Genomic DNA, 11,758 nt, shown 5'->3' with positions numbered 1-11,758 from the left:
GACACACGCACGCACGCACACACGCACCCGAGGGGCAACCTAGACGGCCAGTCTTCTTTATTGCACTTGACACAACATCCGGCGCCCGGCTTCTATCCCAGACCCTCGGCCACACCCAGAGGCGGCCAGGTGCCTTGCTGGGCCGGCCGGTTTCCAACCCCTCGGCCGGGCCGAGGGGCGCCCAACGAACAGGGCCAAGCCCGAGGCCGCCCTCACCCGAGTCCTTGCTAGGGAGCAGAGCCCGGGCGCGGCTGTCTTCTCTGTTCCTGGGTTCCCAGCCAGGTCGGAGCCCTGCACCCCGACCTTGAACCCTATGGCCGTTCCAGCAGTGCGTGGATGACAGCAGCGATGTAGGGGAGGCCCCTTCCCGGGGCCCCCTCCTCTTCCAGGATGTGATGGGGCTGGCACAGGGACTCCTGGGGGGAGGGGCCCAGGTTAAGTTCCCCTTGTCACCTTGTTTTCTGGCTTCCCTGCCCTTCTCAGAGGGCAGGATGGGAGAAACCCTAAAGAAGCCCGGGCAAACAGGGTTGACAGGATGGCCCTTCGAGGTGGAGGTGGCAAATGTCAGGGGCACCCTGGACACGGCTTGGGGACAAACGAGATGCAAGGAAGCTGCCAGCAGGTAACAGAAGGGCGATGACACAGGGGGCCAATGCTCAGGGGAGAAGAGACCTGTCATTTCCAGATGGAAATGCTGGAACAGGCAGGCTGACAAATAGAGCCCAGGGGCATGGCCAGGTCTGGGCCCGGCCACAGCAGGAGCAGACGTAAACACACACACACAGAGGCGGCCACAGTCTGTACAATTTATACACAGAGACAGAGACCCAGCCGGGGCCCCCGCATCCTCTACAAATATAGAGTTCTCTCTACAAAATATAGATAATTTAGCTCCCCATAACAGTGGGGGGACAGTGGGGAGGGACGGCACAAGGAGGAAGGTTGAGATCTACCCCCTGAGAGAGCAGAGGGCAGGGCCTGGAGGGAATGAAGGCACCGTCAGCACTGAGGAGTGAGGGAAGGGAAGGGGCTACAGGAGGGTGGCCAGAGGCTGGGGGCCCAGGGTCTGGGTGCACCAGAGTGGGGCCTCTGAGGTCAGTGTCTGTGAGGGGAGGGGGGTTCACTAGTGTCTTTGGTAGGGGCTGAAGGCACCACTGGTAGGGACCGGGGTCGCACAGGAGTCATAAATAGAAATAGGGGCAGGGAGAAAGGGTGACTTCAGGTCCTAGGAACCCAGGAGCCGAGTGTAGACGACATAGAGCAGCAGCATGAGGACCACGTAGAAGAGGATGAAGCCGCCCAGACCAGAGGGGGGCCAGAGGGGCGGGGGGGCCCTGCCCCCCACCCGCTTCACAGCCTCCAGGGTGGTCCACAGCCCCTGGGCGGTGCCCTGGAGGAGATCTGAGGGCGAGCACAGGTCAGCCTGGGAAGGGAGAGTAGGGACAGATGGACAAGGACAAAGAGCAGACGTCAGCAGCAGCAGCAAGACAATCCTTCCCACCCCCTGCCCTCACGTGCCAGGGCCTGAGCCATGCCAACATGCAGAGTGCAGGGAAGGGAGGCATGCGGGGCAGGGAGACGTGCAGGACGGGGACTTGCGGACATGCTTCCTTCTGGGGAGCAGACACCCCTGTGAATGGAACCCTGCCACCCATGCGGAGTGCTCAGCTGAGCCCAGGACGTCACCGCTCTTTATAGTAGGGAGAAGCCCTGGGCTCCCGAGAACATACCCCCCCATACCTCAGGCACCCCCATTTTTCGACAGGCTTCTAAGAAACTCTCCACATTTTTCCGAGACTTGAGAGCACTAAGTTTTGGCTGGGGGAGGGCAAGGAAGGAAAAAGAGAAGAGAGTAAGGGAGAGGCCCCGGCAGTCCTCTGTCCCATCCCCTACCTCCTGCCCTGGGACCCAACTGACCACAGCAGGGGAGGGCACGTGGATGAAGGGCACGGAGCGGGGCCGCAGCTGGTTGGCCAGCTGACACAGGATGACCCCATTGGCCAGAGCCTCTGCCAGGTCCTCGGGCAGGGGCCGCTGCAGCCTTGACTCGAGGACCTGGGAGGCAGGAGGGTGGGGGGAGGGGTCAGTGTCAGTGGGGACTTCCGCCTGCCCCTTGTATCTCAGTGGAAGCACCCACAGGGTGCAGCAGGAAGCCAGGAAACTCGAGGAGGCCGAGCACGCCCCCAGCCCCCCACCCTGCCTGACCCCGCAGATCCCACCTCTCTTACCTGGCGCAGCTGTGCCATCAGCTCCTTCTCGTCCAGAAGCTGGGGGGATCGCCGAGCTCTCAAGACAGAGTCTGGCGAGGAAGGGCCTGGAGAAGGAGGAATGTGGGCTTTCTCTACCACCCACCGCTGACTTCCAAGCTGGGTCGCGGTGTCTGGCACCCACATCTCCTGCCTCTGCGCTTGTGGGATTTTCAACACAAAGGGACAATAGACTAGAGAACTCCCAGACCAGAAGGGGTGTCTGCAGCCCAGGGGTGAGGGCTGGGTTAGCACTGGGGACAGGGGAAACCCACCTGAGCCACTCTGAGAGGAAGAACGGAAGAGGAAGCTGTTTGGTCTCTGAATGGAGCCGAGTGGCCGGGGAGCAGGCACTGTTGCTGGGGGCCAGAGCCAGGGACAGGTGAGAAAAGACACCCCTCAGAGTCCCACTCTTCCCTCAGGCCACCAGGCCCCAGCCCCCCCACCTACACAGCCCCCCGTCCTCCTCCCCAAGTCTCTGTCCCACCTGGTCCAGCTGCAGGAAGGGGCTCCTGGGAGGTCGGGGCGGGGACAGGGGCTCCCTGCCCTCCAGAAGCTCCCAGTTGGGTGGCATTGGACTTAGGCATGCCGCTGAGGACAGACAGAAAGCGAATTAGAGGGGATGGGCAGGGGGACGGCGTGTAGGGACAGAGCTCGGGGAGGTGGACCCTGGGAGGACACATACTTGTAGGAGGCCTGAGCGGACGAGGCAGCGGCACCTCCGCTGGCGGCCCTGATCCCCAGCTTCAGAAAACTGGAAAATGAAGGAGACGTGGGGTCAGCAGCGCAGGCAGAGGACCGCCAACCCCGAGGGGCAGAGGAGCTTATGAGGGCTTGCTTCCACTCATCTCCAGGGCCCCCCCCAATCCTGCCCCTTTGCCCATACCTGTCCTTCCTGGGGGCCCCCCACACCGCACTGTGCTGCTGCTGCTGCTGCTGCTGCCGCCGCTCCCGCTCCTGCCATAACTGCAAGGTGTCGGGGCGCCGCCGCTCCTCCCCAGCTGGCTCCTCCCGCCTGACGGGCAGAGGCAGGACCGGTGAGGCCGAGCCAGGCCAGCGGAGAGGAGGGAGGGCCCGGGGGAAAGGAGTAAAGGGAGGAGGTGCTGGCTTAGGTGGCTCTGGGGTACCTGCTGCTTGGTGCCTTCTCTGCATCCCCTGCCCCAGGGCTCAATTCTGGCGGCCGCTGCTCCTAAGGAAAGCAGCAGAGGGTCGGTCGAGGGAGGGTTCCCCCAAGGCTGCGCCGGCTCCCTCCCTCTGCCACAGGGCACACAGCCAGGGGCTGGATGCTCACCTCAGCAGCGCCTCGCTCCTCGTCCTCCCCAGGCACGTGGCTGTCAATGAAGTCAATCTGCTCAGGGTCTCCGTCAGCTGGGGAGGCCAGGGCATGTCAGCAAGCATTTGGGGGCCTTCAGGCACTCGTCCAATGCCCGAGACCCCTTCCCCTGACCCCACCACTCACCAGAGCCGTCTTCCCTCCGCTCCCGGGGCCCCCGAGGCTCCCGGGCCAGCTCCGAGATCCGGAAGGACAACTCCGAAAATTCATCTGTTGACTAGAAATGCAAGAATGGGAGAGAGCTGCTCTGTAGTGCTGGGGGTTCCTGGGGTTCATGCCCTTTGGGTCTGCTGCTGAGCCAGCCCTTCCCCAAGATAGTTGGGCAAGGGAAGAAGACCACTCCAGACACCAACAGTCACTCTGATATTCAGAGGCACCAAGCAAAGGGTCCTGACTCAGAGGTTCTCCCCCGGGGCCAAGACCCCCAACGTCTTGTGGAAAGGAGGCCCTTACCTCATTTCCAGACCACCTCTTGCTGCCACTGTCAACGCTGTGGAAGCCTGAGTCTAGCCCGCCATCGTACCGACGTCCCGGAAATAAGTCCTCAGCAGGGCTGGTGCCGACCAGGGAGAGCTAGTCAGTCAGTACTGGGCAGCAACCCCTCTCACCTTCCCACCAAAACCCATGGAGTCCGTGCTGCCAGGAAGGGGCAGTGAGTAACCAGAGGCTTCCTTCCTTCCCACTTGGGACTTACCAGGGACTGAAACTCGGGGGACGGGAAGGGGCCAGGTCCCCCAGTGCAGAACCCCCACGCCGCCCAGCTTCTGTTGACAAGTACTTGAAGATGTGAAGTTTCCCCTTCAAGCAGATCTAGGTATAAGGAGGCACGTGGTAGGGGTGAAGGGAAGGGAAGGGGGCTCCCCCAGATCCTGCCTGGCTACTAAAGGGACTCACCTCCCAACTCCTACCCATTCTCATCCCCGTCCCCATGGTCTAGCCCACATCCACCCCTCACCTGAGCCGGTGGGCTCTGCAGGGGGTTGCTGTCCAGCAGAATGACCTGCAGGTGCCTGAGGCGGCAGAAGGAGACCGGGATGCGGGAGACACGGTTACAGGAGAAATCCAGGCGGACAAGAGGAAGATCCCCCAGCTCTGGGGGTGGGTGAGGGAAGAGTCAGGAGCCTGCCCAAGGGTGGGGCCTTGTGCTCACTTCCTCTGCCCTCTGCTCTGGCCCACTTGCCACCCTTGGGTCCACCACGTCCTCTAGCCTGGCTGGTTGAGGGCCCTCCCCAGGAACAACCTCCCTGCTTCCCTTCCTGTTCAAATCGGGCCCACATCCAGGCCTCCCCTCCCTTAGCTCCTGCCCATCTCACGTGCTTTTCTTCCTCTACCCCACCCTGCCCACTCCATACTTCAACCATTCCTTCATCCCCAAGCGACCATCACAAGACCCAAACCAGACTGCAGCACTGCACGGCTCAAACACCTTCCACGACTTGCAGCCGAGGCTGCTGAGGGTGAGCAGACTGTGCCCTGCACAAAGGCTCCCAGGCAGGAGGGGCCTGCAACCCCACCCGAACTTTACTAGCTAGGCCCTTCCCCCTCCCAGGCAAGGCTGTGCCCACCCACAGGAAAGGGTGCCTTTTTCTACTCCTCAAACAGGCACAGTTGGATGAGTGGTGACTGGAGACACAGAATAACAGTCACCACCCCCTGGCCCAGCGCACTCAAGGCGTTCATGATCTGGCTCGGTCCACACTTCCCATCTCACTGCCCACCCTCACACATCAGACAACCCTCCAGCCCCTCGGCTTCTGGACCTTTCCACATGCTGTTTGCCCAGCTGGGGCACTCATTTTTGTGACTATCTTTCAAAGTTCAGCTCAAGTGTTGCCTCATCCATGAAATCTTTCCAGACACTCATGTTCGAATGCACTGCTCCTTCCTCTGTGTCCCCAGGGCATTTCCTAGGGTCTCTCTTATGGCCCAGAGCACACCCTGATCAAATGCTTGTTTATACTGCTACCGACTTAGAAGGAAAGAGGGCCAGAGTAGGGGGAGCCCAGAGAAAACGGGTGACCACCTGACTCCCCTCTCTTATTCTTTCAAACCAAGATGAGCACGGTTCCGGGCCTTCCCACCTGCGCTGGCTTGCCTTTCTCACCACATCCGTGCGTGACGATGCTCCCTCCCACCCACATGCTTTGCACATGGGCTTCCTCTGCCTGGGATGCAGAAGGAAGGAGAACTTTCCTTCACAGTTCAGCTCCTGCCACGCCTCTGGGGCGAAGTCTTCCTCAAGCTCTGCGAGCAGAGCCACGTGCCTCCCTCTAGCTCCTGCAGCTCTTTCCGTGTCCTGTTCTAGCACTTCTCTCCACCCGTCTCTCCCCACGAAGCCCATACGTTTTCAGAGTTGGCCCCAGGTGTGAGTGACATCACTCACATCTACTTGACCCCCACCTAAAACCAGGACGCACACAACGACGCTGGCTGAATAAGGGAAGGGTGGCTGTTCTGGAGCAGAGGCTATCAAATGTTGGGGTGGATCATAGTTAGCTTGTTAAAGTGGGGCTGGGGGCTGCTTGGGCTCCAGCTTGTGGCCCCACAGACTCAGAATCTTTGCAAAGGAGGCACAGGGCATCATCTGACTCAGGTGCCTGAGAGCTCCCACTGGGTGAGGGATGACCCTGGGTGACCCCGAAGGCCCCTTCCAACCTTGGGATTCTACAGGGAGCCAACACACTTACCCACTCTCCTTTCTGTGCCTCGCTCCTCATTTGTGAAAATAGAGCTAATAACCCATGCTTTGCCAGCCTCAGGGGGTTGCTGGTCAAGAACAAATAATTAAGTTTGTTTCATACACTGCAAAACCCTGGGCACCTAGGACAGTGATGCTCTGTGAAGAGTCCCTGTGACTTTTCCAGTGTAGACACACACACTCTCCCCCCACCTCCTCCCTCCAGATCTTCATTCTCCTCACCATCGGGCAGGGTGCTGAGCTGGTTCCTGCGCACGCTGAGGTCCCGCAGGGAAGGGAGGCTACACAGCTCTGCCGGGAGGGCCTGCAACTCATTGCCGCTCACATCCTGCAATGAGGAAAGGAGTAAGGCACGAGCCACGAGACCAGGGGCATCAGAAACTGACCCCGGTCTCCGGCCACCTCCTTCGGTCCCTGCCTCTCCCCAACCTCCCCAGAGGCCCCTGGTGCCTGGCTCAACGGCCCCTCTTCTTGCCCTGCTCCCTGTGCTTACAAGCTGGCGTAGGCTTCCCAAGGCGCTGATGTCGGGAGGCAGGGCTCCCAGTTTGTTGTTGCTGACGATGAGCACCCTCAGGGGCAGCTGGCAGATGTAGGGTGGCAGCGATGACAGCTGGTTTCGGCTGTGGAAGGGAGAAAGGTATGGGGCTCACTCCCCAGGCATGGCAGCCCAGTGTTGCCCTCATTCTCAGGGCACTGGGAGGGGCACTCAGGGTGCTGTGCACTGGGACTTGGAGCTCCCACCCTCCCCTGGCCATGCCTCCCTACCTGAGGTTGAGGTAGGTAAGGGCTGTGAGATTCCCCAAGGCTGGGTTCAGGCATCTCAGGCAATTGTGGTAGAGGCTCAGGCCCTCCAGGGACACCAGCTGGCATGCTGCCTCCGGCACCTCGGGGAACCGGTTCCGGGACAGGTCTAGGGGAACCAAGTGTCAGGGGAGAGCCGTGGACGGGCCCAGCCCTGGACAGGAGGGCCCTGAACTTTCCCAGAGCCAGCTGCCCAGCCATTGGCCTCCCCTCCCTTGGACCTAAAGAATCAGGCCTATAAACCTGGGCTCTCCGGAGAGAACAAAGCTTTCCGCAAAACTGAGCACATTCCAAGCATTACCAGAACAGCAAAGGCCATAGGGTCACGGGGCTGGAGAAGCCCAGACTTAGGAGGACAAACCATGACCACCACCTTCAAATACACAAATGAAGGGTGACCCTGGAAAGGGTGACTGGCTTCTAGAACTCTTGTGGCTCCTGCTGTTCTATGGAGAAGGCTGGTGTTCCAAAGAAAACAGCAAGATAATGGGCTGGGAGGCTTGAGATAAGAATATGGTAAGTACCCCCGGGGAGACCACTGAGAACGCTCGTCCCTCTTTGTCCCTCCTCAGGGGCCTTGTCCCCAGCCTCAACCTCTTTTCAACACAGGGGAGAATCAAGGGTCATTAGAGTCTGGCTCTAGAGAGTAAGTAAGGCTCCTGACAGATTGAACAATGTATTCTTCATTGCCCCTGGGATCAGCAAGCCAGGTCCAAGGGTCTGTGAAGGAACAGACTCCCAAGGATCAGGAGGGGAAGGCAAGCTGACCAAGCTGGAGATGGAAGCTGGAGTCCTCAGGTCCCCCCCATCTGGATACACCTTGCTCAGGTCAGGCCTCCTTCCCACCCTCTTCCAGCGCCACTGGCCCTCCTCTACTTCCTCTCTTACTGACCCAAGCTTTAGGCACTCAACTCTTTTGCCTGTGTCTTGGTGTGGGTGAGGAGGAAGGAGGAAGGGGGCAAAAACCCTATGACCACCCCTTATCTCAAGTGGTCGCTTGCTACTCCAGTGAAAGGAGTCAGGCATGGGGTTTCTGCCAGTCTGGAGACACTAACGGCTCAGAGCTCTGCAAGCCTGGGTTTCTGTTTCCTCTCTTCGCCTGCACTGGGAGGGGCCCAGTGCCCGCAGGGGGATGTCCCTGGCAATAGAACTTGGGTGAGCTTCTTAGGCAGCCCTCCCCAGGAAGGGGTGAGTGAAAGCTGATGGGAGGGAAGCTGGGGTATATCCCCCAAGGAAATGAGTCTCGTGACAGGAAATGGAGTAGAAACAATCTGTCAGGTTCTGTCTCTGGTGGGCCCTATGTTTACCAGGGCAGATGACAGCCCAGTGCACCAGGCCTCCGTCTTTCTCCCTCTGTGCTCACAGCCCTGGTACACAAAGAGAAAAGACCCGTCAAGGGAGAAGACCAAGTTCCCGAGAGGGTGAGACAGCCAGATGCAGTCCTCCTACGTTGGCCCTCCACCTGCCTGCTCTTCCTGCATCTACAAATATGCGCGTGTGTGTGCGCACACGCGTGCGTGAGCGTGCGTGCTGTGGATGAAGGGGGTGGAGGACAAGATGGGCTAAGCAGTGGTGGGGGCAAAAGCTAGGAGCGGAAGGGAGCCCAGGCTGGCGGAGGCAGGGCACAAGAGGCACAGGATGTGGTCTGTGAGAGAATGAGCTGCACTTCTCCTTTGCGAGAGCCGCCCCTCCCCGCCATCTCAGGATTCATCCTACTTTCAGGGGCCCCAAGGAACAGAGTCCAGGGGCTATCAGAGACCTGGGCCATAGGAAATATGCAGGGAAAACAATGGGTCAGAAAGAGTTGGGAAAGCAGGAGAGGGCTTAAAATTATTTGGTGCAGTGTTGCCAAGTGTTTAGTCTGGGTTGGAGGGCAAGGAGGTGTAGAGGACAGGGTATGGGCAACACTGTCACTTCCCCTTTCCACCCTAAACTATTAAGCATTCTGCTTGGGGAGGGGGGTTAGAGGAGAACGTTCTGGATGAGATAGATTCCACCAGGCCTACAACCTGGGCCCAGAAAGGATTCAGGATTTCTGCGTGGAGAGCAGGACAGGGAGAGGTCCTCAGAAAGCTGGGATTTTCTCGCTTCAACACACAAGAACTGCCTGCACCCTGAGCCGGAATGCTGGCGGAGGAGGGTGGGAGGGGGTAGGAGCTGGGAGGGGCCAGGGAGTTCTTGGTAGTTTTCCCCAGGAGTCCACTCACAGAGGCAGAGCCCTAAGGAAGTAAAGAATAACATTTGGTCTTTGTCAAAAAACAAGCAAGGGGGGGAGGGGAAAGGGAACAGACGGCGAGTGTCACACAGCTGCTGAGGTCAATCTGGAGCTTGGGGGTTAGGCGGCTGGGGGAGACTGAGAGGGAGAGGAATGGCTCCTGGGGCTCACCCATTCCCTGAACTCACTGCATGGTGGGCAAGTGAGTTTACCCAGCAAACCAAGAAAAGTGGAGAGGTTTAAACTGGTCCTCCCCAGAACAGTGGAGGAAAGAGAGTGTCTGTGCCCACTTGAGTGTTTACAGGTGAGGAGGCACCTGCTGGAGAAGAAATGCGTGCAGTTGTAGAGCCCTGTCGTGTCAGCCAGAGGACGCTCACCCGGTCCCAAGTCCCACCCTGGGCTCGGCTGGGGTGGGGCTTCGGGAATGCAGTCCTCCTTCCCACTCCCAATCTCCACCCCCCAGCTGCCACCCCAAGGTCATAGGTTGTTGCCTCCTGAGCAGCTGAGGCCCGACTCACCTGTCATGGTAGAGTCCCCCGCACCCTGCCATAAAGAGACACCAGGGAGGAGGGAGCATGATTAGAGGGATCTGTGAATGGGGGAGTGGACGGACAGTGGGACAGTCTCTAGCTTCCCAGCACTCCTAGCCAGGAGATAAGATTTCCTTCCTTTTCAGCAACTGCCTCAAGTCCCTCCCCCTAGGGAAAGCAGAAGCTGAAATGGGAATTCTAGGGTCCCTGTGAGGTCACAGGCTCCACAGTGACTTCATACACGCAAGGAGGAGGAGGAGGACTCTCGGATAAGGGGGTCAGGGATAATAGGTGGAAGAGCTCGAGGAGAAAAGAGGGGAGGTGGAAGATTTGCTTCTTTCCCAGAGGCTAGCTGTGTGAAGAGTGGAGAGGGCCAGCGACCCTAGGGGGCGGGCCAACAAGCACAGTAAACAGAAACACCAGGTTGTTAGGGGCAAATCCTAGGGAAGAGGGGGGACCTAAGGCTGCTCGGATCTCGGTGGAACGGGAACGGGGGGAAAGAGCTGGGAGACGAAGTGGAAGAAAATAAAGGAGTCCTAAGAGGGGCTCGTGGGGGCTGCTTTAAGGAACGATCAGAACTGAGGTTGAAGAGGTCATGCAAATAAGTCAACCAGGTGAGGGGCGGGACCATTCTACAGGTGCGCAGACATGCAAATAAAGAGAAGCAGAAGACGGGGAATTCTCACAACACTCGGCTGGGGCGCTGGGCGTTCCGTGCAAACGAGAAATGCGTTCATTGTCTGGTAGTTCTCAAAGTGGGGAGGGGGAGGTAGCAGGCTTATGCAAATCGGCGGGGTCGAGAACCCCAACGGTCAGGTGAAGGGGCGGGCCAGACTCCGGAGCCCGGTGAGAAACAAGCCAGGGGCGGGGCTATGCAAATGAGGGTCCCGTCTGGGTACGCGGCCGGGTGCACTCACCAGCCTGGGTGATGTCTGACAGGTCGTAGCTGCGGGCCGCGCCCCGGGGGAAGTGCTTCAAGCGCCGGTTAGATAGGTTCAGGGTCCCGGTGGCCACGGCCTCCTCTAGGGCCCGCTCTGCACTGCGGCTCCCGGGCAGACCCGGAGACCCTGGAACGCAGGTCGTTGCCGCCGCTTCCTCACCCCCGGCGGCGAGTGGGGCCGCTACCGCCGCCGCCATCCGCTCCCGGCGGCTCCCGCTGCCTGACTGACGGGACCGGCCGTCCCTCCTTCCCCCTCCCCCTCCTTTGAGCCGCCGTAGTCGCTTCAAGGGGGAGGAAACGGGCTCAGGGACCCGGCGGACCAATCGCGGCCCCGAGACGCGTCGGAAGTGGCTAATCAGAACCCGCCGGAGGGGTGGAGACTCCAGCTCCGGAGTGAGGCGACAGAAGGGAGGGGGCTAGAATGGAGCGCTCGCCAACGGCCGACGCTCCAGGCCGGTCCGCCCCGCGCAGCCGCATCCAATCGCAAAGCTTAGGGCTGGAGATGGAGCCAATCAAGTCTAACCAGGAGACGGGGACGCCTGCGCTCCACTAGAAGGGATAGAGGCCGAGTGACCGCAAGCCGGGGCTTGGTTTTCTTCCAACGGAGACCAATCGCAAGCCAGATACAGGCGAGTGACTGACAAGAACGCCAATTAGATCCTCCGGAGGGAACCTGGCCCGGCCGCTTCTCTGAGGGACGGCTGTACCTTCCAATAGCATGGGCGAGAAGGCGGTCCCTTCGCCTAGGAGGAGGCGGGTGAGCTAGAACTTTGAGACTGAGGTAAAGAATGCGAGCGCTGCGCGCCGGGCCGGCTGGGGACAGTGCAGGGGCTGGAGTGGCGCGTGCGAGCTGGAAATGTTAGGGAGGGAACCCAATTTGAGGGCGCGAGGGAGGCCGGGGGCGGGGGGCTGGGGCCAGGCGACGCCTGAAGCCAGTGCGCAGGGGGTCGTTGCAGCCGAAGGGACCGTGGAGGCCGTTCCGGCCGCGGAGGCTG

The 11,758-nt window shown here is 60.1% G+C and overlaps 1 protein-coding gene across 2 annotated transcripts; it reads right to left on the bottom strand.

The window, feature by feature from the left end:
* Nucleotides 1–40: 40 nt before the first annotated feature.
* LRCH4 (leucine rich repeats and calponin homology domain containing 4) lies at nucleotides 41–11,023 on the bottom strand. 2 transcript variants are annotated; one of them, XM_026516120.4, is made up of 18 exons: nucleotides 10,741–11,023; nucleotides 7,043–7,187; nucleotides 6,771–6,897; nucleotides 6,500–6,605; nucleotides 4,535–4,671; nucleotides 4,274–4,389; nucleotides 4,033–4,132; nucleotides 3,706–3,796; nucleotides 3,538–3,614; nucleotides 3,374–3,435; nucleotides 3,133–3,261; nucleotides 2,932–3,000; nucleotides 2,734–2,837; nucleotides 2,522–2,605; nucleotides 2,229–2,314; nucleotides 1,918–2,055; nucleotides 1,741–1,818; nucleotides 41–1,423 (listed from the first exon to the last, which is right to left on the bottom strand). In XM_026516120.4, exons 1-18 carry the CDS (start codon nucleotides 10,958–10,960, stop codon nucleotides 1,226–1,228), a joined length of 2,067 nt encoding a protein of 688 aa, XP_026371905.2. In that variant the 5' UTR covers nucleotides 10,961–11,023; the 3' UTR covers nucleotides 41–1,225. The 2 variants fall into 2 exon arrangements, with proteins under 2 accessions (XP_026371905.2, XP_044246240.2); XM_044390305.3 differs by having other exon boundaries at nucleotides 41–416; nucleotides 10,741–11,004.
* Between the last annotated feature and the right edge of the window lie 735 nt (nucleotides 11,024–11,758).

This window comes from Ursus arctos, unplaced genomic scaffold (assembly GCF_023065955.2).
Source record: "Ursus arctos isolate Adak ecotype North America unplaced genomic scaffold, UrsArc2.0 scaffold_2, whole genome shotgun sequence".
In the NCBI taxonomy this organism is placed as follows: Eukaryota; Metazoa; Chordata; class Mammalia; order Carnivora; family Ursidae; genus Ursus; species Ursus arctos.
This window is presented reverse-complemented; position numbering and strand designations above follow the sequence as displayed.